The sequence below is a fragment of the Cololabis saira genome, chromosome 13 (genome assembly GCF_033807715.1).
Source record: "Cololabis saira isolate AMF1-May2022 chromosome 13, fColSai1.1, whole genome shotgun sequence".
NCBI lineage: Eukaryota > Metazoa > Chordata > Actinopteri > Beloniformes > Belonidae > Cololabis > Cololabis saira.
The window spans coordinates 5,580,886-5,608,466 of NC_084599.1; the positions used below are offsets into that span (position 1 = coordinate 5,580,886).

A 27,581-nucleotide genomic window follows, 5' to 3' on the forward strand; every position below is an offset into this window, starting at 1 on the left:
ATCTCCTGTCGCTCAACACCCCCCCCACCCAGTCGCAACCAGGACCCCAAAGCTCCCCCCGACCCCCCACTAACAGAAACCTGCCTCTACCGCTGATGTGACCAGTAGATGCTGAACACGCCTGAAACCCCGGCATGTTAACGTGAAAGCTTTGCTGCGACTGTAGGGGAGTGTTTCCGTCTCCATTAGGTATTTAATATCTGCATCTCCCAGTTTCACTGGTACCGGAAACAAGTGGAGATTAAAGCCCGGCATCCTGCTAAAGTCTGACGTCGGTTTCAGAGAAACGCAGCTGATTCCGGCTGCAGGGGATCCGGCTGACCCGCCGCATCGCTCCAGTTCGTAGTGAACCCTGCAGAGCCGGCGCAGCTACATGCATCAAAACAGATTTATTCACTGCAGTAAAAGACATCTACTCAATAAAATGGTTCAAAGTGACAATTTTATCTCAGCCGTCGGTTTTCATGCACGCAGTTTCAGGAACACCTCAAGTTACCCGGAAAAGATATGAAAAGGACATGGTAGGAGTCTGGCTGAGAAAGTAACACCAGCTGCATGACGCGGAAACTTAAAGGAAACAAAAAAACGAGGAGAAGAAAAAACACAAGAATATAATAACCAGAGTCAAAGCTACACATGATGACACGGACAGCCATGAAGTCCTTCAAACACCAAACAAACCCCCGTGCTGGAGCACGGGAGGGTTGCTGGAGGAAAAAGCCTTTCCAGAGCCGGGAGCAGTCGGGACGTGTCGGGAGCAGGTTCTGCTGGATCTGCAAGTCTTCCTCCAGCAGGACCGAACCGCTCGCCCTTCTCGGTAGTGTCTACAGAATGAGTGTGTGGGGAAGGGAACGTGTGGACGCAGAGCCGGCCTGAATCAGGTTGGAGCTAACGCGCAAGACTCATGGGAAACTTGAAACCAGAGCAAGTGGCCCGTTAGCTCGGCTAGAGCAGAACCAGAGCAGAACCAGAGCAGAACCAGAGCAGAACCAGAGCAGAAGCAGGTCCGGGTCAGCGGGGGGTCTGTGTGAGGGGGTGCAGGTGTGCAGGTCACTCAGTAGCAGCAGTGAGCTCCGATGAAGACGTACAGCAGAACAACTAACTTTAAACAGACAGCAGATCATCATCATCATCATCATCATCATCATCATCATCATCAGAGCACAGGCACATGGCATGAAAGTCCTGGTCCTCCCGGGGCCCGGCTCCCCCCCGGCGGTCCTGTGCAGCGCTGGGCCCGTGGCGACCCCCCCCCCCCCGGGGCGTCTACTCGTCGTCCCACGTCTGCTGCAGCAGGAAGTTGGCGGCCAGGTTCTCGTTCTTCTCGCAGGCGAAGTACGCCTGGATCACCAGGCCTTCAGGGAAGCCCAGCGCTTTCAACTGAGACACAGAAAACACGTCCGGGTTACACACACAACCACCCAGGACAGACGTCAGCCACGGGATTAGAGGAGGAAGGGATGCTAAAGAAATGACTAAAGAAGATGACAAACCTATTTCCTTTTTTTTTTTTTTTAACCTTGTCTGCACACTTATTAATGATTGATACCATGCAGTTAAAAAAACCAAAGGTATATATATGTGCATTATTGCTATATTTAATATATATACATATATATACGCATACACATACATAAATATACACATACAAACCCAGTGAATTTTTTTTTTTAACAAACCTATTTCCAAATAATTTTACGCAGTGCTGTCAAGCGTTTATATTTTTTTTGAGAGATTAATTAATTAGGATCTGTAATTGATTAATCTAATTAATCTCTTTTTTAACCTCACCTAAAAATTGCTGAGAAAAACCCTCAACTTGAGGTGTTTTCCTTTAAATGTATTACATTATTGTGGCAGATCAAAACATTGATGTATAACAACAAAAATGTGGCTTAATAAAGTCATTTGAAATAATAAATTCATTTGAAATAAGTCCTGGAAACAGGCATTGTGGCATAGAATTGTCAAATTGGTTTAATTCACCGTATAAATTGTTACAGATTACTTTTGTAATACTGTATTTGACCCGGTCTTTGTACGTTTTGACCGTATAGAAACGTAATTCTTGCCATTGTAAGAATGAGATGTACCTGCTGGACTCTACTGCCCTTACTTTTTAACAACTTGTGCTTTTTATTATTTTACCTCTTTCCTAATCATTTTATTTCATTTTATTTGTTATTTACTGTTTAATTGTGTCTTGCTGCTTTTAATGTTGATGTAAAGCACTTTGAATTACCTTGTGTTGAATTGTGCTATACAAGTAAACTTGCCTTTCTTTACCTTTATCAAAGGTGCCATTGGGGTGTTTTAGAAATGTAAATCCCCCGTTCACTGGACCGACAACTTTCACATCCTCCTCCATTCCCCCCTCTCTTGTCCTCCACCCCCCCCCCCCCACCTGTCCAGCTACAATGGAGTCTATCAACGCAGCTAACCACGCTCACACACAGGGACAGCCAATCAGTGTCCACTTCAAGGAGGGACAACGTGCTAAATATGCCTGTAATTAATTAATTAATTAATCACAATTAATGCGCTTATTTGACCCCCCTAGTTTTACGTTTTACAGTGAGAAAGATAATTCACATGAGGAAACCGGGAGCGGACATCCCTGCTAATTTACCCCCAGATCGGGCCGTGAAATGCCACAAACCCAAGAGCAACGTCTCAAGAGTCTACGGACGTCACGGAGCATTTTAATTACATTCAATTTGATTTATATAGCATCTATCACAACAGAAGTTGTCTCCAGGATCTTTCCAGAGACCAGAACATAAACCCCCGAGCAGTTATTACATAAACAATGGCAGGTAGAAACTCCCCTAGTGGGAGAACAACCTTAACCTTGACGTTTTAGATATCCAGGGTCCATGACGGCCCAATCAGAAGACTGAACCAGGACCGTTGGTTTGGAAGACATTTCACTGATCACCTCTCAGACCGCTGACGTCTTTCACCGTTGGAGGATTTTTTCCTTTTCTTCCACTTTTAATAAATAACTATCAGGGTTCATTCACATTTTAACCAACTCATTTCCATGACTTGGCAGCAAGTTTCCAAGACTATAAATGACCTCTAAAACATCAATGTATGAATGAAATATAGGAATAAAACTATGTAAAAAGTCCCCACAGTGGAGATCTAATGACAATTATGATTTTATACAAAATAAACATTTGTTTAAACTAACACTGATATACCAGCAATACGTTGTAGTATATGTTGTATAGTTTTCTAATATAACTGTAATAACTGTAATAATAACTGATCTGCATGATGTGTAAGACGCTCAGCACGTCACGCGTGAAAACACGCAAGACTTTTCTATACGAAATATTTATTGATCAATTTTGAATCTACCTTATAGGCTGTTATTACTAAATGTTATCATTAAGTGAGAAAAATAAATTCCATGACTTTTCCAAAACTGCTGGGGTGAACTCATGTTTCCAAAACTTTCCCAGGCCTTGAAAATTACATTTTCAAATTCCATGGCTTTTCCAGGTTTTTTCAAAACGTATGAACCCTGAACTCTAGTCACTGTGAAGTCTTTATTTGTGTGTGAGGCTGTATTAACTCTGTATTAACGCTGGATTAACTCTGTATTAACGCTGGATTAACTCTGTATTAACGCTGGATTAACTCTGTTTTAACGCTGTATTAACGCTGGATTAACGCTGGATTAACGCTGGATTAGCTCTGGATTAGCTCTGTATTAGCTCTGGATTAGCTCTGTATTAGCTCTGGATTAGCTCTGTATTAGCTCTGGATTAGCTCTGTATTAGCTCTGTATTAGCTCTGTATTAGCTCTGTATTAGCTCTGTATTAGCTCTGTATTAACTCTATTAGCTCTGGATTAGCTCTGGATTAACTCTGTATAAACTCTGTATAAACCCTGTATTAACTGTATTAACTCTGGATTAACTCTGCATTAACTCTGGATTAACTCTGGATTAACTCTGTTTTAGCTCTGGATTAACTCTGGATTAACTCTGGATTAACTCTGGATTAACTCTGTTTTAGCTCTGGATTAACTCTGGATTAACTCTGGATTAACTCTGGATTAACTCTGTTTTAGCTCTGTTTTAGCTCTGGATTAACTCTGGATTAACTCTGGATTAACTCTGTTTTAGCTCTGTTTTAGCTCTGTATTAACTCTGTATTAACTCTGTTTTAGCTCTGGATTAACTCTGGATTAACTCTGGATTAACTCTGGATTAACTCTGTTTTAGCTCTGTTTTAGCTCTGTATTAACTCTGTTTTAGCTCTGTATTAACTCTGTATTAACTCTGTATTAGCTCTGGATTAACTCTGGATTAACTCTGGATTAACTCTGGATTAACTCTGGATTAACTCTGGATTAACTCTGGATTAACTCTGGATTAACTCTGGATTAACTCTGGATTAACTCTGGATTAAGTGTGACTGGGAAGGGTTCCTGTTTTAACCTACAGGTATGGGATGGACCTGAACTGAGACCAGTCCAACACTCACTCTCTCGATGGCCTCCTTCTCCTGGGGGGTGACCTGGATGTAGTTGGTCTGCGGTGGCACCTGCACCCCCTCCACCCCCTCGGCCTCCTCCCCCGCCGGGTCTCCACCTCGCGGCTCGTTCAGCATCTGGACAAAATTCTCCTGATGCTGTGTGATTTGCTGCAAACAACACACACAGTCAATACGGTGCGCCCGCTGAGTGTGTGAGGGTTTACACACCGCAACGTTCAGCGTCTGAGGAGGAACAGAGTGACCGACGCAACAAACGGATGCATGTTTGGTTTGTGATGAAAGTTTGTGGTGACGGTGTCAGACCTGGCCTGATGGCTTCAGCTGCAGCGTCGAAGGACAGGCTTCCAGCAGTTAGAGCACAACTGCTGTCAAACTCTTTTAACTGCCAGGCTTTTTAGATTACCGTATTGGCCTGAATATAAAACGGTGGTTTTTGCATTGAAATAAGACGTGGGGGTCGTCTTACATTCGGGGTCTAGACATTATACCCATTCACAACGCTAGATGGCGCCAGATATCTTTAAAGAGAATGCTGAACTTAACTCCCCAGGCCAAAGCGACTCCTATCACGAAGAATATAAATAAAAATAGCGGTAAGAAAGAAAAGAGATGACAGAAAATGAAGAAACTCAGCAACACTCAAAAGTGTGTGGAAGATCGGCAGGTTAACCGGCAGCTGAGGAGAAGTTATGATGCAAACTTCAAGATGGTGATTTGAATGAGGCAAAATAACAATGCTTTTTCTCTCCAATATATTGTTATAATCATTTGTTTCTGATGTACTGTAATCATTTTCTGTATAAAAATAGAATTTGGTGTTCAAAAAGTCTTGAAAAAGACGGGGGTCGTCTTATATTCGGGCCGATACGGTAAAACGCTTTTTTCTTTCTTTCTTTGCGCCCTGCTTCTGTCCAGAAGCTGAAACACACCAGCTTGTCTCCAGCAGTAGTTCCCTTTAACAGACCGCCACTCTTCCCATCACGGTGCAACGACGCTGACGTGAACAGTAATCCCTGGTTTTTCACGGGGGTTACGTTCCAAAAAGAACCGGTGATAAGTGAAATCCACGAAATAGCAACCTTTATTTTTAAAATTATTATACAAGGCTTCAAATTGTGGAGATCAGCCCGAGGATTTGAACGGGAGAAAATGAACAATGATTATGAAAAAATGAAAACAAGAAGTACAACAGTATAATTGTGACTCTTCTGATGCTGCTGCATCCTGACTCGCTCTGTAGCGTCTTTTTCTCCTAAAGCCGCGGTGCAGGGGTGTTTTTTCCAGAGAAGAACATAGTTATGGATCGTTGTTGTCGCTCTTTTTTCTTCTGGGCTAAAAGATTCTTCTAAACCGACACCATGGATTATATCTGAGACTGTAATGAACGATTCATCAAAGTTCCCGTTCTTGAGCTGCTGCTGAAGCTCATTGGTCGTTCTCAGCTTGTTGCTAAGCAACCAACGTTATTGACACAGGAAGTGAAGAAGCACACAGGAAGTGAAGAAGCGGGGAGACTGTTTATCCAATCAGAATGCAGAACACGATGCACAATGCAAATCTGTAAAGCAGCGAGACGTGAAAGGTGAACCGTGTTATAGCCAGGGATTACTGTACTGACTGTGACTATAAAACAATCATCATTAGGAGCAGAAGTGAACATAACCGTCTCTACAGCTCGTGTTATCCTGAGTTGGGGGACGTACAGCACGTTTGTGCGTCCTGGTGTCGTACCTGCAGCAGTTGCGGGTTGTCTCGGCCCAGCTGCTGCAGCAGCGCCGGCAGCAGGGCCGGGCTCTGCTGGATGATCTGTCTCATCTGCTGGAACTGGGGCTGGTTCCTCAGGAACTCCAGAGGGTTCCCGGTGGGCGCGGGGCCCCCGCCAGAACTGGGAGGAGGGTTGTCAGACACCGGCCCTGCCGGAGGGAAAACAAGCCGTGTGGTGACGTTTATTGTGTGTGACATTTATTTCCTGAAAGACTCATTACATGCAGACTACCCAGGTGGGAAGTCAGATCCTGGGCAGATTTGTTCTTTAACTGTCTAACAAATACAGGACTGTCTCAGAAAATTTGAATATTGTAATAAAGTTCTTTAATTTCTGTAATCCAATTAAAAAATTATTTTATATTTTATATTTTATATTATATTATTTTAATATTGCTGATTATGGCTTATAGTTTAAGATTAAGATTCCCAGAATATTGTAATATTTTGTGATAGGATATTTGAGTTTTCTTAAAGAGCATATTGCAGGTTAGGGTTTTTTCAAAAATTATACCTGACCTTATGTGAAAATGACTATGTGAGAAGTTAATGTAGGATTTAAAATGTTTTACAAGACATAAGGGCACGTATTCAGAGGAAAAAGTGGCGGATTTTAGCCAAGCTCCTACAAACGCTTTTTTTTTTTCGAACACTGCGTCATATGACGCAGCAGCAGGGAGACGTCTCCACAGCTCTGCCCCATCTGACTGTGCAGACCCCGTACACACGTAGCCGGGTATCTGCTAAACCCAAGATATTTTCCTACGTTTGGACCTGTCATCCACATGAAAACGCAAATAAACGAATGTTTAAAAAAACTCCGGGCAAAGTGAAGATTTTTGAAAACTCTGTTTATGTAGATGCGTCTAGACCTGGTGTAGACAGAGACAGAGAGCAGTTCTGCGTTTTCGAACAACACATTATGCTCCAAAACAACAACAAATGTGCTCTGAGTCTGACGTCTAACGTGTGACCCAGAACTACAGATGATCCACCATCTGTTCTCCAAGCTATTTATTAAATAAATGGTCTCTGCTCTTGATCACCGTTTACTGCGTTACACCGACGCAGAGCCTACGCCGTAGGGTACGCGGCGACGCGCAGCCCTACGCCGACTTAACGCGGCCGCTCCGTGGTGGGACACGGGGGGACTCGAGCTCGTTACCGAGAAGGAGACGCCGCTCCCGGGAAAACTGCACTGCAGAGGCGGCCCGGAGGCCGGAGGAACAGATAATCTACAGGTTTGGAATGCTTATAAATGTGGTCGAAAATGCAGATCTTCGATTATGTGTGGAAGGTTTTTTTTGTAATGTGGATGTAATGTGGATGTAATGTGGATACTCATTTTTTATAAACGAAGGGGGGGAAATACGGGGAAATATTCGGTTTTAAAAATACCCGGCTATTTCGCATGCATTTAATCAGAAAAAAGAGAAGATAATAATAAGCCTGTTTTCTGTTTAGAAAGTACAAACGTAGACAGATTACAAGTACTCACCCGGTTTTAAGGAGTTTGGGAGTTTCTTTCAGGAGCACGGGCGGGTGCTGCGGTGAATAAAGGATTTATGGTTCCGCGTAAAATCGACGGCGTAGCCTACGGTGTAGGGTACGCGGCGCACGCAGCGTTCGGTGCGTCGCTGCGTAACCTACGCCGTAGGGTCTGCGTTGGTGTAACGCGAACCCATAAATCAGCCTTTTAAAAAGCGAGTTTCAGCTGTCAATCAAAAGAACGTGGGGGGCCTAACGGGTTCGTAATTATAAGGCTGTGGCCCGTCATATTGGTGTGAATACACATTCACCACCTCTTCAGTGTCACAACTAACATTAAGATCCATTATTTTTCCTATTGTTGAAATTCACCGCACTCCCTGATGTCACGTCACTTCCGGTTCAGCTTTTTCAGATGCAGAAGTAAAATACTCTCACAAAAACAACTCCGGAGGTCACTGTAGTATATATTTATGCGTATTTCAATGAAAATTCAGTTCCTACATTATTTTCCTACACATTGATTCACAGGGGTCTCCAACCTGCAATCTGCTCTTTAAGCTGTAAGCCATGATCAGCAATATTAAAATAATAAAAGGCTTGCAACATTTCACTTGATTTGTAATGAATCCAGAATGTATGACATTTTTGCATTACAGAAAATAAAGGACTTTATCACAATATTCTAATTTTCTGAGACAGTCCTGTAAAGGTACCTCATCAAAGACACACCAGAATTCAGTAACCCTACCAGTGACTGCAGATGTGACTGAACTCTGCACAACAGACTTATAACAAATATCCAACAGCTTGCTGCAAACACTGAAGGACCTAAGTAGTCCAGTCAGTTGTCCAGCCCACCCAGGTATTTCTACTCCTCCACCACCTCCACTTTTACTCCTAGGATGGAAAACTATTCAGCATAAACCTGGTTCTCCTAAAATCTACAATCATCTCCTTAGTCTTGTCCACATTCAAGATGAGATGACTGTCTCCACACCACACCACTAAACAGTCCACCAGTTCTCTGTACTCTCTGGTCCATCACTGATACCCCCCACATAGTAATCTGAGTATTTCTGGTTCTGAAACAAGTACACCCCCCCACAACAGGCTGAATAAACACAACAAAACAACAAGCATCAGTGTGATCTTACTGTTGGAGGCCACGGGAGACTGCTGTAGTTGCTGCGGCTGCTGGGGCTGCTGTGTTGCAGGTGTTGCAGGTGTTGCGGGTGTTGCGGGTGTGGAGGGGATGGAGGGGATGGAGGGGATGGAGGGGATGGAGGGGATGGAGGGGATGGAGGGGATGGGCGGGGCCCCGTGTCTGACCGGTTCCTGAGTGGGTGGCTCGCAGTCCTCCGCAGGAAGACCCTGCAGCACAGAAACGGTTACTACGCCCCCAGCAGAGCAGCAGAGCAGCGGGCAGACAGACGGGCGAACTCAGGGAACCCTCACCATGAGCAGGTACTCCACGGCCCGGTCGGGGTTGTTGTAGCTGGCCCGGAGCGCGGCCACCACCTGCCCCCGCTCGTATCCCATAGACATGATCTCTGACACCAGGTTCTCGTAGGCTGGACCGGTCACTGCACAACAGAGCAGGGACCGTGAGAGGGGGCACCAATCAATGCAGCAAACACAGATAAACGTCATATTATCTGGCACATCCCAGGTCTTAGAATGAGATAAACATGGGTTAACCACTCAGTTTGGTATATACCAGGTAGGCCTGTGGTGGAAAAATAGATTTTCCAATTCTAAATCGATTCTCATACTAATTCCTAAAAATCGATTTGTATGTCTAAAGATCAATTTTTTTTCCATCATTACAACTTTGGGTATTTTTTGTTTATGCCCAAAAAAAGGAATGTTTTGTTGGACACAACAATAACTGGTGCCATGATTTTGCCTTTAAATGTGTTTAAAGCTATGAAAACAAAGTTTTCAGTTATAATTGCATAAATTGTCTATATTTCATTACTTTATATACTGTCTTGGGGTTACATTTACGTAAAATGCTAAAAACCAAATTCTCAAAAAAATTTAAAACTGAAAGAGACCGAAAATGGAAAAAATGAAAAGGGAATGTGCAAAAAAAAAAAACATATCGGAATATCGGAATCGAATCAGATCGAACCAAATTGTGATCATTGATTCTGAATCTTAAGAATCGGAATCAAATCAATTCTTGACATTTGAATCGATCCCCAGCCCTGATACGAGGACATGGTATTTATAAACCATCACACAATGTATTAGTTTATGTTAATAGATTATACTAGACGCTACTGACGTCTAGAAAAGACATCATTGATGCAACGCAGCAAATCAAGGCCAACAGGAACCAGCAACAGCACATGTGTGGGGGTTTTCTAGCAACACTCACCCAGTATTGATGCTGCCTCCTCCAGGAGACCCAGTTCTTGAATGAGGCTGTTGAAACACCAGCACACAGATGAAGAAACAAGAATCTTTAGACTAAAACTGGGACAATGATGACCCCAAAGATGTGTTTGTGGAAGAATGGGGCAGAACAACCGCTGCAGTTAAGATGTTGTCCTGGACCCCCTTAAAGCCACTTAGAAACCCACATGGAGCTGGTTCAGGTCTGTGATGACAGACTGTGGCAGCGGGTCAGGGCCGGGACAAACCCGTTTAACACGGCTGCACTTTATCTCTAATTAGTTCATCTCTCTATTGATGCAGCAGCATCCTGGGACGGGAACATGGAGGAGCGACCACCAACACAAACTCCACCTGACTAGCGTTGCTCTCTTGAGAAGGTCAGATAAACTAAACTACTCAGAAAAGTAATCACTGTAGCTGTGGATCATTATAATACAGCCCGTATAGAACTATGAGGACCCACTTCGGGTTCGCAGGACTGACCCAGTTGTGACTCGGTTATAGGGGTGTAACAATACATCGTGCCACGAAATTTCGCGATACAAAAACGTCACGATACGTGTCGTGGAGGTGACAAAGTGTATCGTGATATTGGATTATTAATATTAATCTATTGTGTTGACTAGTAACGGCCGAGCCTCGACCCGCGGACCAAAATCTGACTCTGCTCAGAAGAAACTAGTACCGTTTTGCACTTTTACTGATGTAAGACTGGTGTAGAGTTAAAGGGAACCCTGCATATTAAGACATGTAGTCCCTAATTAGCCACAATTGTTCTCTTATACTAAAATATGTTGTTAGAAACACATAAAATTATCTAATTGCTTTAAAAATCTACAATGTTTATTACATATTTTGACCTGCGGGAGGCACCATGTTTTACCTGCGCAATGTATTCTGGGGGCGATGACGTACGACGGTGGCTCTGGGAAGATAAGCCCCATTAGTTTAACTGGGACAGGTATCTAAAACATAGTTGAGCAGCTCTCTCCCGGCCGTGGAGGCTGACGAGGGAGCCCATAAGACGTCTCGGTTCAGGCAAACTGGATCAAAGTTCTGTGATGCACGGGAGATCTGCAAAAATGATCAATGTAGGGCGCATCTTACCAGTGCATCAGGCTCCTGCGTAGACGGCGTAGCCTACGGCGTAGACGGCGTAGGCTACGCCGTAGCCTGCGTAGGCTACGCCGTAGCCTGCGTAGCCGGGGCTCTACAGCCCGCAGCGCTCCGCCACCCGCTCTCCGCTCTCCGCTCTCGCTGCCGCCGCCGGGATGGAGACGCCGGTGGGCAATATGCACGTTTGAGTGGGCATAGCCCTCCCCTCTCCCCCCTAAAACCGGCCTCGGTGCTGGGTGATGACAGACCCGACGCTGAGGGGACTGGCCCGGGACTTTGACGAAACGGGAGGTGCAGACTTCGCTTCAAATAGGCAAGAACATCTTTATTTAATTTAATGACACCAGATCTGGCTGGGGTTTTTATTGTAGCATCGGTTATCTGCTAGTTGAAACGTGTGGTCTGTTAGTCTATCTGAGTTTTATGGTGTTTTTATAGTTCATGCTGTATGGGGCTGCACTTTTTTTTAATTTTATTTTACTTTTTTGTAGGTGCGGCGTCACCTTAATGTTCAGCTGTGTTTTCATCTGTGTTTCTGGTGCGCCGTCACCTGTTTAGCTGTGTTTTCATCTGTTTCTGGGTGTCAGAACAGTGGACGGGGGTTAGCAGGTGCCACCGTGTGACGTACTACCCAGAACGTAAAAAACATTGGCGACCTACATGTTAAATTATATTTTCAAATTTTATAAAAACGAAGACATCAACAAGGTTTTTTATATCACATTGTTATAATTGATACCAACATTTATCTTTTAAGACCTACATGTCTTAATATGCAGGGTTCCTTTTAAGCCTTACCTTATTAAATTAAACCTTTTTGGGGTGGTGAGTAGGATAAACACGGGGAAACTTCTGCTGAGTTCCAGTGTACTTTAATGTCCCTCAACAGTGTAGGATTTTAGAACATCAACACGGCACCTAGTGCCGTACTGTGGCGTATCACTCCGCCCAATCTAAAACAGACTAATCACTACAGATAAACTGACTAGTGTCATTATAGTCCCTGATTTACATCACAATATAAAGAATAGATTTATAAAATAATGAAATAACCTTCTTAACAAAAATAAATCTCCTCTTACACTTATAAGGTGAACATGAATCAATCTTTTTTATGATTTAAAAATGTATTTATTTACTTTTATTAATTTATTTAATTTTAGTTGTTAAATTTCTGGAAAAGAAAAAAGTCAAATCACACATGAGAGAAACTATTCAGTTTGTGGGTAAATATTTGTACTTGTATGAAACTGAAGATGCTTAATGCAAACCTGACATTTACTTTTAGTTCAGTTTGTGGAAAATGTTTGGCCTGGCTTTCTCTTTAAAACTTAAACAGTTATAAAGCATTACAAACTGGAACAATAGGGCAAACGTACAGTATTGTTTTGTATTTTGTGTCTTTCAAATAAAAGACCATTTTTTCCAGTCATATGTTCCTCATTCAAGGTTGTTAAAAAATACTGCTATAATATCGTATCGTTATCGTGACCTCAATATGGTGTATCGTACCGTATGGTGAGATTAGTGTATCGTTACACCCCTACTCGGTTATGATGTCTTAGGCGGGTTTGATGTACTGAAAGTTACCGGTCACCGGGAGAAGGAAGGAGGGATAACTATATCGGAGGAAGAATGGACAATTATATAGAGGTACCAATGGACCTGTACCAGCTCACAGAAGTGGAGGGAGTTTGGATGGAAAAGTCTGATGAGGTGTTTTATTTCACCCTCCCAGAAGTCTCATTATGATAATAACTCCTGTCTGCTGGAGAAACTGTGGGAATCAAAATGCAAATCATTACCATGTTTTCTGGGACTGCCCTGTCATGAAGAATTACTGGAAAGAGATACATAAAGCCCTACAGGATATATTCAAATGCAAAATACTCCTCGAGAGTAAGACCATGTTTTTTGGACACATACCTCAGGACTGGCCAAAAAGAGATAAACATTTAATGAATATCCTGCTAGTGGCCTGTAAAAAGACTATTACAAGGAAATGGTTATCACAGGAGAGCCCAGCTTTAAAGGTATGGATGGAAGTTACAATGGACATCTATAAAATGGAGAAGATAACGACATTTATTAATCATAAATTGGAGAAATTCACCTCATACTGGGAAAACTGGGTCAGCTACGTCACGCCCCATAGGCCTGATTTTATTTTCTCAAGTCAATGACTGTTATATGTTGAAAAGATCATTCCCTACTTGTACATAGTAGTTTTTGGTGGTTTGTCTTTCTTTTCATTGTTTGGACATAAAAAAAAAAAACATTATTCCGACATTTAGGACAGACAACAGATGTGTGACGTATGCGTACACTGCAAAAACTCAAAATCTTACCAGGAATATTTGTCTTATTTCTAGTTAAAATGTCTCATTTTTAGTCATAAAATCTCATTACACTTAAAACAAGAGTCATTACAAGAAAAATAACTTGTTGTTTGACAATTTTCACCTGTTTCAAGTACATTTTCACTTGAAATAAGTAGAAAAATCTGCCAGTGGAACAAGATTTATCTTCTCATTACAAGCAAAAAAATCTTGTTCCACTGGCAGATTTTTCTACTTATTTTAAGTGAAAATCTACATGAAACAGGTGAAAATTGTTGTTTTTTTCTAGTGATGAGTCTTGTTTTAATTGTAATGAGATTTTTTTTGACTAAAAATGAGACATTTTAACTAGAAATAAGACAAATACTCTTGTTAAGATTTTGAGTTTGTGCAGTGTACATGATGTACCGGATGTGAATGTCTAATGCTGAATGTCAATAAAAAGGACTTTACCGATCCCCATGCAAAGCAATGAGCCTTTTCCCACCTGGAAGCAGAGGACTGGACTGGTGCTGCAGCTGGATCTGCAGCTGGATCTGCAGCTGGATCTGCAGCCGGATCTGCAGCCGGATCTGCAGCCGGGTCCTGGGCTGGTTCCGTTGCTGAGGCCGGCTCTGGGGCCGGGTCGGGGCCCAGGGCCTTGTCTGGAGCCTCCGCCGGGGCTGCAGCTGGGACCGAGGCCTCCGCCGAAGCCTTGCTGTCCTGGCTCTCCTTTGGTTTGTGCTGGGCGGAGCCGGCCGGAGGGGGCGGTTCTGCAGCGGTGGGGGGTTCTGCCAGGGCCGGGGCGGCCCGGTCCCCAGAGTCCTTGGAGGACTGCGAGTCCTGGGTTTCTGGGCCGGGGGGTGCCGGGTCAGAGCTGGGGGGCGTTGCTGCTTCCGTCACTGCCGGGGCTTGTGTTGGAGCAGGACGTGGTTCTGGGACTGCAGCGGGAGCAGGTGCTGGTTTGGGCTGAAACACACGTCACAACGGAGGGTTAGCAGCGTTGGGGGGGTGGCGGAGCTGTTTAGATGCTCTGCACTAGGGCTGGGGATCCATTCAAATGTCAAGAATCAATTTGATTCAGATTCTTAAGATTCAGAATCCATTATCAAGATTTGATTCGATTCCGATATTGATTTAGGTTAGGGATTAGGGGTAGGGATTGATTAACAGTTTTTTGAGCTGTTGCATGAATTACATGACTGTAGTTCTGCTACATATTAATACTAGTATTATATTGAGATTCAACAGCAAGTATTGCAGCTAATGATGCTGTAAGGACCAATCAGCTCCCAGAATGCTGATAGAACTGCTTTCAGAAACATCGTGGGTCAGAATTACCAAACAGATCCAGGGAGGAAACAGAGACGGATGAAATCGGTTTCTTTTACCACATTCCGTTTTAATTTTTTCCATTTCCGGTCTATTTCGGTTTTTAATTTTTGAGAATTTGGTTTTTTAGCATTTTATGCAAATGTAACCCCAAGAAAGTGTATAAAGTAATTAAATATAGACAATTTATGCAATTATAACTGAAAACTTTCATGTTTTCATACCTTTAAACATATTTAAAGGCAAAAACATGGAACCAGTTATTCTTGTGTCCAACAAAATATTCCTCTTTTTTGGGCATAAACAAAAAAATACCAAAAGTTGTAATGATGAAAATTGATTTTTAGGAATTAATATGAGAATCAATTTAGAATCGGAAAATCAATTTTTTTCAACACAGGCCTAGTCTGCAGTTACTTTCTGCTTTTTTATTATTCTTTATTTCCTTCATTAAAAGAAAAACTAAACAGTTCAATATAATTACAACAAATCTCTTTCCTTGAATGAAAGTGAACAGAAAGAAGACTAAGATTATTTTATCTGTCCCTTTTTCCTAAGAAATCAAATTTTAATTAATGTAATAAAAAAGAAAATTACAAATTACACAATTTAAAAAAAAAAAACAATTTCCAATAAACGTAATTTAAAAAAAAAAAATCTAAACCAAAACTACAACAAAATTATAAAATAACACAAAATAGCTGTCGTCAAACACAGATAGTCCTATTCTTTTTTGATTCAAAGAAAAAAAATATGACAATGGTGCTAAAAGGAGAGAGAGAAAAAAGAAAACCCACCTAACTTAACAATTATGATATTTCTTCATCAAACTGGCTTTTATTATTCTTTTAAATGGAATGTTTGATTTGCATTCTTTGGCTTCTGTATCCAGATTGTTCCATAAACAGCTTTCTGCTTTCCTTACATAACGGTGCTCCAGTCGCAGCATCCTTCTAATAACTGATTAACTGTCTCTCCTCTTGTTGGTCTGAATCATCTCAGTGGAGCTGTTCCTCAGGGGGCACCGGTGCCATCAGAACCAGTACCGGAGACACACCTCTGCCCCTGCGCTCTGTTAAAAGGACCCAAAAAAAGTGAAGAAAAGCAGAATGTGACACCAACCTTGGTAACCATGACTACCACGAAGTTCTTCTCGTCGATTTTGTACTCCTTCAGCTGAGTGTCGTCGTTCAGGATTTTACCTGTTCCAGCAGACACAAGAGGGAGAGTTAGGAGCCGCCGCTTTGGTACCGGAGATATGTGGTTATGGAGATGCTGAACAACAGAGAACGAGCAGGGAGGCTGGGGCGGAGCCAGCTCCACATTCTACCGGGCGGGCGCAGTTCTGTCACTTATGGAGCTTTTCCACTAGTACCTACTCAGCCCGACTCTCCTCCACTCGGTTTGGTTCTTTTCCACTAGGGGTCTAACGTGCAGAGTAGATACTTTTCTGTTTCTATTCTGCCGAGGTTCTAAGCGGCTGAGTCGGCTGTATCTGACATCATCACACTACAGGCCACCGATTGGTCGGGGGGTTGGAGTCAGACGTCTGAGTCAGGAGGAGGAAATCAGAGAAAGAGACTCTGACGGATTCTTGTTCATTTTATTCGACCAGCAACGGCAGCAAAAGTCTGTTTCATGATCCAACTCTGAGGGTCAGATGTTCATAAACCTGGTGCTGAGGAGAGAATTAAAAAGATCTAGACGGAGATAAGGAACGACCAGATCTACCAGGAGCTCTGTCTCTTCATAGCTGCTCACGGCTCCAGCTGACTTTTCAGCAGCACAGAGACAAACTAACAAAAAATAAAAGCATCGCCGCTTGAAGCTTCTCTCATTTTTTAACTTGATATCAAACACAAGCCACAGACCCAGCAGCACATCTATCATCTCCTCCAGGTTCTACATCTTTAGTGTTGTTGTCTTCTTCATTTAGATCACACAATCAAATACGTCACAGCAGCTTCTCCAACCTCCTACTTCTGCTCCAGGTGATGGATTGTAGTGGAAAAGAAACCAGGCTGAGCTGAGATGAGTAGAGCCGAGTAGGTGCTGGTGGAAAAGTGCCATTAGAGAGATTTAACCTTCATCTGTCTTTTCTTTTCAACGGCTCCCTTCACTACATCCATAAATCTTCTTCATTTACAGAGATTGAACCTACAACCAGCACACAACCATCTCCAAAATGTAATCTAGCCTGGTTTATGCTAGTTTTTGTTTGTCTGTTCTTCTATTTGTTCAAAACATTTCTGTGACTACGGCGCATCATTGGAGTTTGTATGGTTCCCGAGCGAGCGAGGCGTCCACCAGGGGGCAGTGGACTAGTGATGTCACAACCTGAGGATGAGATTGTTCTATCGGTTGGAGGACATGAAAGAGGTATGATTGAATGGAAGTATGTTCTGTCCTTTAATTTGAGCATTTAAACTTGTTTAAACATTTAAACAAATGCTGTCCTCGGTGGCGTCCTCGCATTTGGTTTAATGACTGACTCAAACCTAAATATGTCAAAAGGTACTGTCCCATTCTACCATAAACTCAAGTGTCAGGCTCCGTCTATGAGCCATGACATCACTGGCAACCGACGGGAAACAGCCATGCAGCATAAACATGGACCACCAGGGTCTGATCCAGACCTGCAGTTCCTCTACTGACCACCAGGGTCTGATCCAGACCTGCAGTTCCTCTACTGACCACCAGGGTCTGATCCAGACCTGCAGTTCCTCTACAGACCACCAGGGTCTGATCCAGACCTGCAGTTCCTCTACTGACCACCAGGGTCTGGATCAGACCTGCAGTTCCTCTATTGACCACCAGGGTCTGATCCAGACCTGCAGTTCCTCTACAGACCACCAGGGTCTGATCCAGACCTGCAGTTCCTCTACAGACCACCAGGGTCTGATCCAGACCTGCAGTTCCTCTACTGACCACCAGGGTCTGATCCAGACCTGCAGTTCCTCTACTGACCACCAGGGTCTGATCCAGACCTGCAGTTCCTCTACTGACCACCAGGGTCTGGATCAGACCTGCAGTTCCTCTACTGACCACCAGGGTCTGGATCAGACCTGCAGTTCCTCTACTGACCACCAGGGTCTGATCCAGACCTGCAGTTCCTCTACTGACCACCAGGGTCTGGATCAGACCTGCAGTTCCTCTACTGACCACCAGGGTCTGATCCAGACCTGCAGTTCCTCTACTGACCACCAGGGTCTGATCCAGACCTGCAGTTCCTCTACTGACCACCAGGGTCTGATCCAGACCTGCAGTTCCTCTACTGACCACCAGGGTCTGATCCAGACCTGCAGTTCCTCTACTGACCACCAGGGTCTGATCCAGACCTGCAGTTCCTCTACTGACCACCAGGGTCTGATCCAGACCTGCAGTTCCTCTACTGACCACCAGGGTCTGATCCAGACCTGCAGTTCCTCTACTGACCACCAGGGTCTGATCCAGACCTGCAGTTCCTCTACTGACCACCAGGGTCTGGATCAGACCTGCAGTTCCTCTACTGACCACCAGGGTCTGGATCAGACCTGCAGTTCCTCTACTGACCACCAGGGTCTGATCCAGACCTGCAGTTCCTCTACTGACCACCAGGGTCTGGATCAGACCTGCAGTTCCTCTACTGACCACCAGGGTCTGATCCAGACCTGCAGTTCCTCTACTGACCACCAGGGTCTGATCCAGACCTGCAGTTCCTCTACTGACCACCAGGGTCTGATCCAGACCTGCAGTTCCTCTACTGACCACCAGGGTCTGATCCAGACCTGCAGTTCCTCTACTGACCACCAGGGTCTGATCCAGACCTGCAGTTCCTCTACTGACCACCAGGGTCTGATCCAGACCTGCAGTTCCTCTACTGACCACCAGGGTCTGATCCAGACCTGCAGTTCCTCTACTGACCACCAGGGTCTGATCCAGACCTGCAGTTCCTCTACTGACCACCAGGGTCTGATCCAGACCTGCAGTTCCTCTACTGACCACCAGGGTCTGATCCAGACCTGCAGTTCCTCTACTGACCACCAGGGTCTGGATCCAACAGTGAGTAAGGGCCAATCCCATCCCCCCCCTACTTTCTACCACTAGCCCTAAAAATGAAGCCACAGGCGTAGGGTCCTTGTAATGTTCCCTAGGGATTGGGACACCACTTGCTACGTCACTGCGTGGTTTACGTTCGGGTACGTAAGCGACTGCGTAGTTACGTTTGCACAAACGTCACACCATATCAGGAAGCCCAGAGATAAAAGCTGTTTTAATTTCAGCTGTAGCGCTGTTAATATGCCACTTTATTAAGTTTTAATATTTTTTCAGGCGTAAAAGTAACCGTTAAGATCCCCAACCTGGGCTCAGTTTATCCAAATAACGCCTGTTAAGAAATTTGATCCAAAGTTTTCAGGGATGAGAGGATCGCCGGCGATTTATGGTTCCGCGTTAAATCGATGCAGAGCCTACGGCGTAGGGTACGGCGTACGTCGGCGTCGCCGCGTAACCTACGCCGTAGGCTCTGCGTTGGTGTAACGCGGAACCATATATCAGCCTTTATTCTGGCGAGATCTGAAGATACAACGCAACAACGGGCAAGTGATTATGTACATCCACTGAGTGAATATTATGAAAGTAAAATATATATTTCTCGCTAGAAATGTAATCAAAACGCATTTTTAAGCAGAAACTAACTTAAAATATTGATTTTATTCACTAAAAAATAAGAAATGTCCGCCATGTTTTTTTTTTTTTGATTCAGTCTGCAAATGATGACGTAAAGCATTCTGGGAAATTTTTTTCTGGCTAAAAGTCGGTGAGTCAGCATCTGAAATCCCTCACTGTGAAGGGGTAGATTCATACACACTAGCCCTCGTTATGTCCACTAGCCCTACATGCAAAGAGGAATTGGGACACCACTACCCTCACGGGAACGCGCAAAATTTAGGGGTAGGGCTGAAAAGTAGGACTAGGGGGGGGTTGGGACTGGCCCTTGATCTGCATGTCCAACTTTACAGCAGAAACAAACATATTTACAGTCGGGTACAGAAACCGTTTCGGTCTCCATAATTGAATTTTAAATGAATAATTTTCTTTAAATAGAAAGCAACAAATGTAAGGACAGTTGGGAGGGGTGACTTGACTTGCACCATCGCCGTGGTTACTTGTTACTTTAGCAAACATTTCCTGCTGTTTCCTTCCTTAACTGGGGCTCACCTGCGTAGATGAGCTTCTGGCCCGTGGAGGGAAACACATCTTTTCCTCGGTCCTCCTCGATTTTCTCCTTGAGGGCTTTAACCTGGCGGAGAGGAGCAGATCAGTCATGTGGGAGTCGGATCTGAACAAGTGTGAACCCTTCACGACATCGCCGGCAGTCAAGAGCACTCTGGAGAAGGTGGATGTTTCCCTGACAACATCTGCAACCAAGGGACAACATCTGCAACCAAGGGACAACTTCACAGATGTAAACAAAAGGCTGGATTAAGGTTCTGCGTTACATCAACGCAGAGCACACGCCACTGCCGTCATGAAACCTCCGGAGTTCTCCGTCACTCCATTTCGCCACGGTGCAGTACCCCCTGCAACCGCTAGGGGGGGTGCAATCTTTTCCTGAATGGTTTATCCGACTTTTCCGGTCAGGGTGAATCAAAGAGATAAGGACAACTATTGTGCAAAAAAACAAAACAAAAAAAAACATCACACACACACACACACACACACACACGAAGAAAAGAGCGCTGAAAGTTCACTACTGCTTCACGAACTGGAACCGGAAATGCGTTGCTACCAAGCGAACCAATCACAGCCTCTCGGTCTGCGTTTGGTCTGCGACCTCTTGACGCGTAGTTATCATTTTTGGGAGGTGCACATCAGGCACGGCGTGGCGTGTGCCGTGGGGTGCGCAACGCGGCGCAACCTGCGGCGTAGGCTCGGCGTTGATTTGTTGCTGAACTATAATCCAGCCTAGGGCTGGGCGATATATAGAGATTTTAATATATATCGATATATTTTCAAACACGATATGGTACGAGACAATATCGTTTATATCGATTTAAAAAAAAAAAAAAAAAAAAAAAAAAAAATTACATTTTTTTTTTTTAATGATTTTGATATAGCTTATTTTGTGACAAATTGACTTGAATGTTTTATTTGAGATTTGCACAAATGTTTTGTTATTTGCACAACTGGCAACCTCAGTGGAAAAGTCTGCCTGTTACTGTCTACATTGTATTAATTGCACAGTGTATTTTAATTTAATTGTTATGCAGGAAATTATGGAGGATTTTTTGTGCCAAAATTAAATAAATAAATACATCATTAATTAATTAAATTGGGAATTAAATATATCATTAATTAATTAAATGTGTCATTAATTAATTAAAATTAGAATGAAATATGTCATTAATTAATTAAAATACAATTCATTTTAAGTAAAAATATATATTTATTGTTTCAGCATTTAATTAATTAATGACACATTTAATTAATGATTTCGTGTTGCGTGTGAATCATGAAATGTAAAACTGCATTTAATTAATTAATGACACATTTAATTAATGATTTCGTGTTGCTGAATCATGAAATGTAAATGTAAAACTGTCAGTTTCACTCGTCAAACTCAGTGGGCGGATTCCAAACAGCTGATTGGTTCCCCTGCACATCAAGTCAAGGCAAATCGAATCCACATAATGGATTGTTGCAGGGCTTCGGGACACATTCCGATAAACTAGGGCCACGTTCAGACTGCAGGCAAATCTGATTCATATCTGATTCCTTCTCATATCCGATTTTCAGGGCTGACTGTCCACAGTTTTTAGCAAGTCGGATCTGGCTCTGTTCAGACTGGGCCACATCATTGACTGATCTGACGGGTTGCCGTAGCAACGACGTCGGAGCGGAGGCGTCACCCAGCGCGTGTATTGTGTGAAGTCATGTATTTCTTTTATATATATAAAAAAATCCCAAAATATCTGTACCGTTTCTGATTGGGTCGGCACTGCGCATCATTTTTAGACATAAAAATGAACGCATACCGCAAAAGTTGTCTCGGTGGAGGGACCCGACGTCCCAGCAAAATGAGAGACAGAGAAAAGTGTTCAGAACAAAACCACCAGCAAACTAACAAACCAACCAACAAAGCTCAGAGTTAACAAAACGAACCAGAAATATTACAACTATAATAATATATAATAACTATATATATATATATATATATATATATATATATATATATATATATATATATATATATATATATATATATATATATATATAATAACTATAATACAACTCTAAAATAGAAAATAGAAAACATGTTATTATTGCAGGATTAACATAGGTTTTGAGCATATGGGTATTATATTTCCATCATTAGGGAGAACCCCTATGACAGAATTATCACTGTCTAATGTTCTATCTAATGACAGAATTATCACTGTTTCAGCAGGTCTCTTAGGTTTATAATTCAGATTAATTTTCGTTTACATATAACATTGTTTGTAGTCATTTTAGTGCAATTTAAAGCTTATTTCTACAAATAAAATCAGCACTGTAGACAGCGATCTTGGACCAGCGGCCACTCTGATTGGTCCAGCACGCTCACGTGACAATGTCGAAGCACTTTGTGTCAACTCCGCCTCTGGAAATAGTTCCACTTTTAAAACGTCGTTTGTGAAGCCAGTTTCCCGAGATCGGACTTCGACGACTAGATAAATGCTTGGCATCAATAGCTGTATATGTTGAAGTGAATGGCATGAGATAATAAGTCGTGCGCACGAGATAACAATAATAATTTCCATGTCACCTCCAGGGCTCCGTACAGACCAAAGCAGTGGATTCCACTAGATTTGCGTTTGCTCCGCCCACCGAGTTTGACGAGTGAAACTGACAGTTTTACATTTACATTTCATGATTCAGCAACACGAAATCATTAATTAAATGTGTCATTAATTAATTAAATGCAGTTTTACATTTCATGATTCACACGCAACATGAAATCATTAATTAAATGTGTCATTAATTAATTAAATGCTGAAACAATAAATATATATTTTTACTTAAAATGAATTGTATTTTAATTAATTAATGACATATTTCATTCTAATTTTAATTAATTAATGACACATTTAATTAATTAATGATATATTTCATTCCCAATTTAATTAATTAATGATGTATTTATTTATTTAATTTTGGCACAAAAAATCCTCCATAGGAAATGGATATTTGTTTTATTTTATTCAAGAAGCATTTTTATTCTATATATGCAGGCAGTTTATTTTTATTTCATTTGTTTTATACATTTTGATATTGTGCAGACCTCTGTTAACAAAGGAACCTGTGTGACATTTGGCACGAGGCTTTGTATTAAAACTGACTGTTTTTTTAAGGGTTTGCCTCAGAAAAAAATGAAGCTAACAGAGATGCTAACAGAGATGCTATGCTATAATGCTTTGGGGGAAACCCCAATTAAGGCACAGAAAAAATATCGAGATATATATCGAGTATCGCCATTTAGCTAGAAAATATCGAGATATGACTTTTGGTCCATATCGCCCAGCCCTAATCCAGCCTAAAGAGTTTACAACCAACTACCAGCTGCTGGGAACATTCAGGAACATTCAGGAACATTCAGGATCAGGAAAGACTGATCAGACCTGACCAGGAAATATTGAAAACATCCTCCCACTTCCTGGAATCACACTCTCTGGACAGATTTGCTTTTGTGTTAATTATGTCATCATAAAGTTCGCTAGACGTGAAAAGTAGAAAACCTTGGAGGACTTTGAAGGAAACGTTAGAACAGCCCTTTATCTTTGTAAATACAAATATGAAGTAAGAGCAACTAAATCAACAAATGAAAATATATAATTACGGAATTCTGTTACCCATAAATGAGGTTTTAACTTAATTTCTACTCCTTTCTCTTCAACTACTTCCATTTGTTGATGTGAAATGCATGCTGGGACACTTTGCTGCGTGAAGATTATACCAGTCTGTATCCCTGATCAGGTTTCCACGGTGACCGTGGAGATGCAGGACTTTGAACCGGACAACTTTGGTTTTGACCGACGACGTTTCACGAGAACAGAAGCAGTAAAAGGCTTTCCTTCACTAGTTGGCTTTGTTGTGCTCGCTAGGCTTGAATCTGGACTTCAGCTTCATAAATCTGGCTTCTTTACTACTTGGTGGTAAAGTCTCCTCACATGCGCTGAGTCAGGCCCCGTTTACACGTAGCAATAACGGTGGTGTTTTCTTGCGTTTTGGCCGTTCGTTTACACGAAAACAAAGCTCAAAGTCACCAAATACGATCATTCCTGAAAACTCCGGCCAAAGTGGAGATTTGCAAAAACTCAGTTTTCACGTTTGCTTGTACACAGAGAGAAACAGACATTTTAGGCTTCAGAACGTCACATTATGGAACAGAAACGTCACCAGCGTCATGTGTGTGACCTGTGTTTACAATTTGTTTGGCCACGTCAATATTTTCTTGTATTTTACCTGTTTTATATTCTAACGTCACACTTGAAAGTAACTGCTCTTCAAGTAACTGGAAGTTACTCGTGTCATTTGTTGATGTTTTTTTCCAGGATTCTGATTGGCTAGCATGACTTTATCTTCTCGTTACACTGCCCCCTGTAGGTTTGGCTGCTCATAGCACCATAACAGCTATTATGCGGATTAATGTAAATGATGGCATTTTTCAAAACGTAGAGGGGGAAATATCCGTTTTTGTAAATACCCGGCTATGTGTAAACGTGGCCTCAGAAGGGAACGGGAACGGCTGAAAGAGCGGCGAGCAAAGCTAACCTTGGTGTTTGATTGATGTGTGGTGGGCGTGTTTCCATGGGCTTCAACAAACCAACGGGTCACGGGACCGAATAAATCGTCCGTTGACCTCTACAGTCTACGGATGGAAGCGACCCGAGTGCTGCTGCACTTTGAGGGGGGGGGGGGGGTATCCCGCCCTGCTGAACTGAATTGTGGGTAGTGTCCATTGTGCTGCCTCTGTTAAACGTTAGGACATCTTCAGCCGTTCACACTTCCGAGCTTCAACCACTCATATCTGAGCTCTACAGACGCTAGCAGGGGAACTGTGTCAGGGAACAGGATAGTTTCAGAGAACAGGGCTGGTTTATGAACAATGACTACGTTTACATGCAGTCAAAATTGGGGTTACGGTCAATATTCCGGTTACTAAAACATTCTGAATAATCTGTTAACATGCGTGAGCAAACAGGGTTATCCCTGTATACATGGTAATTAAAATCATTTGGGATATCTGGATCAAACCAGCGACGCACGGAGAACGTGATGATGCAATTCCCATCATTTCCACTTCTTCTTCCTGTATCCAAATCCAAAACAACAATAACACGCCGATACCGTTTTGTTTCTTGTCCCTGTAGTTTTCCTTTTTCAGCGTCTTCCAGCGGTGCTTGATCTGGTCTGGCATTCGTACAAATCCTGCTTCGCGCAATTTTTCGCTCACCTTCTTGTAAATCTCGCATTGTGGGAAGTTTCTGCTTCGCTAGTGTCCATCAATCCACACCAGAGCCGCCGCAAGGGGTGTGCGAACCGTGCGACCGCACGGGGCCTCGCGCCCCAAGGGGCCTCGCGCTATGGGCCGTTTTTGAAAAAAAAAAAAAAAAAAAAAAAAAATTTTTTTTTTTTTTTCGTTTTTTGTTTTCGTTTTTTCCCTTATAAATATCAACAGTCACATTCCATTACAGACCTAAATGTGTACTAGTCTGTGCATATCAATAAAATATATGTGCAATGATGACGCGTGTCTGTTGTTCAACACAACTGATCAGACCAAGCGCATTGACACAAGCTGCTCTGATCCAGACGGGTGGAGTTGGAACAAACTGTCACACAATGTCGAGAGAACGAGACAGATTCAGGAAATTTCCATCAGGGGATGAAAAAAGAAAAAAACTAAAGAAAATGGAAGAGTTTAATGCCTCTCTGAAAGGCTCGTTTGATAAATTTGTCACAAAAATCACCAATCCGACCGGGTCTCAAGCAGCCGTGGGGCCCCGCGTCGAGGCAAGTCAAATGATGATGAGGCAGGGGAAGGTATCCAGTATTTTGCTAATTGGAGAGTTAAAATTGCGCATATAGACACCCGATCCGACCCAAAAAAAACCCAAATTTTTTTGCTCACGCGCGAGGGCCCCCCCCGAGCCATTTCGCACAGGGCCTCGCAAATCTCCCAGACGGCTCTGATCCACACTAATACATTTCTCCAGAATGAGTATAGATAGTACATACTATTGAGTACGTACTAATGTTTCGGACGCACTAAAAAATCTTGCATACTCATTTTGCATACTCTTTAGGGTGGAAGTATGCAATTTCGGACGCAGCCCAGGATTCCTTGCAAAAAGAACATGCGCAGAAAACATTCCTATTCCTGTTGATGGGGATATCCCGTTTGGCGTTTACATGACCAAATATTTGGGTTTTAAAAGGAGTAACACAGGGGTCATATTCGGGTTTTTAAAAACCAGAATATGAGCACATTCCGTTTATTCAAAAGGGGTTATTGGTGTTTACATGGCCGTGCAAAACCGGGTTATTGCTAATATTCCAGTAGAAAAGGGTTATTGACTGCATGTAAACGTAGTCACTGGGTTGGTTGTTTATGCTATGATCAAGGTAGGACCCCCTTAAAGCATGACCTGTGAGCATACAGATCCTAAACCATGTTAAATGGTTTTAACTGCCTCATTGCATGAGAAGGACCCCCAGGTCTTGCAGAGCCCCCACAGAGGAACTGCCCTGGTGCCCTGCTGCTGCTTTATTATTAGAAGTCACGTGATAACATTCATTGACTCGTTTTCAACACAAAACACCTCATTTGGCTCGATGTGGTGCTACATACGCCTAAAAAGTCCATAAACTTTTGTTTCCTGGGCCTACGGACGGTTAACCGAGAGCTCGTTTGTTAATTAAGCGTTAAAGCAGAGAGTTTAAAAAACTGCAGCGTCATTCGCGGACAAGAGTGGACTCCAGCACCGCCACTTCCGGTGGCTGTTTCAGCCCGGTCCGGGCCAGGGCGGTGGGAGACGGGCTTTTACCGGAGACCTGGTACACACCTGCCCCGTATCTGCCCCGTATCTGGCCGTATCTGGCCCCACCTGCCCCGCACCTGCCCTGCGGGGCCGGTCGAGCAACATTCGTGTTTCCAGCGCAGCCCTGTCCTGCTTTTATTTTGAAGGCCTGCCCTGGTTTCCGGTCCCCCGGCGCTGACTGCGGGAACTTTCCTCCCGAGAACTCCGTCACAATCCGCACATGTGTTCCCGGTAACGGCGGCGCGGGGCCCGGCGGGCTGCGTGTGTGGTCCCGGCGGTCCCCCCCGGGCCCCCCCGGGCCCCTGGCCCCCCGGGGGTTTCCCCCCGGGCCCCCGGGTGACCCACCCAGCCCCCTCACCGTCAGCTCGGGCTCCACCTGCATCTTGAAGGTCTGCTGCTGCAGCGTCTTCAGGGTGATGGTCAGCATGTCCGCGGCTGCGAGGGAACTGCGAGGGAACTTCTCTTCCTCTCGGCGTGTTCGCTCCTGGAGCTCCAACTATGTTGCGCGTGTTTGCGTGTGTTTGCGTGTGTGTGACTCAGCTGTCTGTGCAGCTCCGGCCGGATCTGCTCGGGCGCCATCTGC

The 27,581-nt window shown here is 43.4% G+C and overlaps 1 protein-coding gene across 2 annotated transcripts; it reads right to left on the reverse strand.

Annotated features, from left to right (window-relative positions):
• Positions 1–58: 58 nt before the first annotated feature.
• Positions 59–27,570, reverse strand: LOC133458004 (UV excision repair protein RAD23 homolog A-like). Of its 2 annotated transcripts, none has more exons than XM_061737451.1 (10): positions 27,357–27,570; positions 20,136–20,217; positions 16,059–16,138; positions 14,113–14,573; positions 10,151–10,197; positions 9,223–9,350; positions 8,922–9,138; positions 6,244–6,425; positions 4,501–4,626; positions 59–1,380 (listed from the first exon to the last, which is right to left on the reverse strand). In XM_061737451.1, the coding sequence occupies exons 1-10, from the start codon at positions 27,423–27,425 to the stop codon at positions 1,267–1,269; spliced, it is 1,506 nt and encodes a 501-aa protein (XP_061593435.1). In that variant the 5' UTR covers positions 27,426–27,570; the 3' UTR covers positions 59–1,266. The 2 variants fall into 2 exon arrangements, with proteins under 2 accessions (XP_061593435.1, XP_061593434.1); XM_061737450.1 differs by having other exon boundaries at positions 4,501–4,659.
• Between the last annotated feature and the right edge of the window lie 11 nt (positions 27,571–27,581).

Excerpts from the sequence above, each read along its gene's own strand:
- LOC133458004 (XM_061737450.1), bottom strand. The coding sequence starts at position 27,425 with ATGCTGACCATCACCCTGAAGACGCTGCAGCAGCAGACCTTCAAGATG. Across the intron at positions 16,139-20,135 it reads CCAGAAGCTCATCTACGCAG|GTAAAATCCTGAACGACGAC; the intron begins GTGAGCCCCAGT and ends CTGCTGGAACAG. Across the intron at positions 9,139-9,222 it reads CCGTGGAGTACCTGCTCATG|GGTCTTCCTGCGGAGGACTG; the intron begins GTGAGGGTTCCC and ends TCTGTGCTGCAG.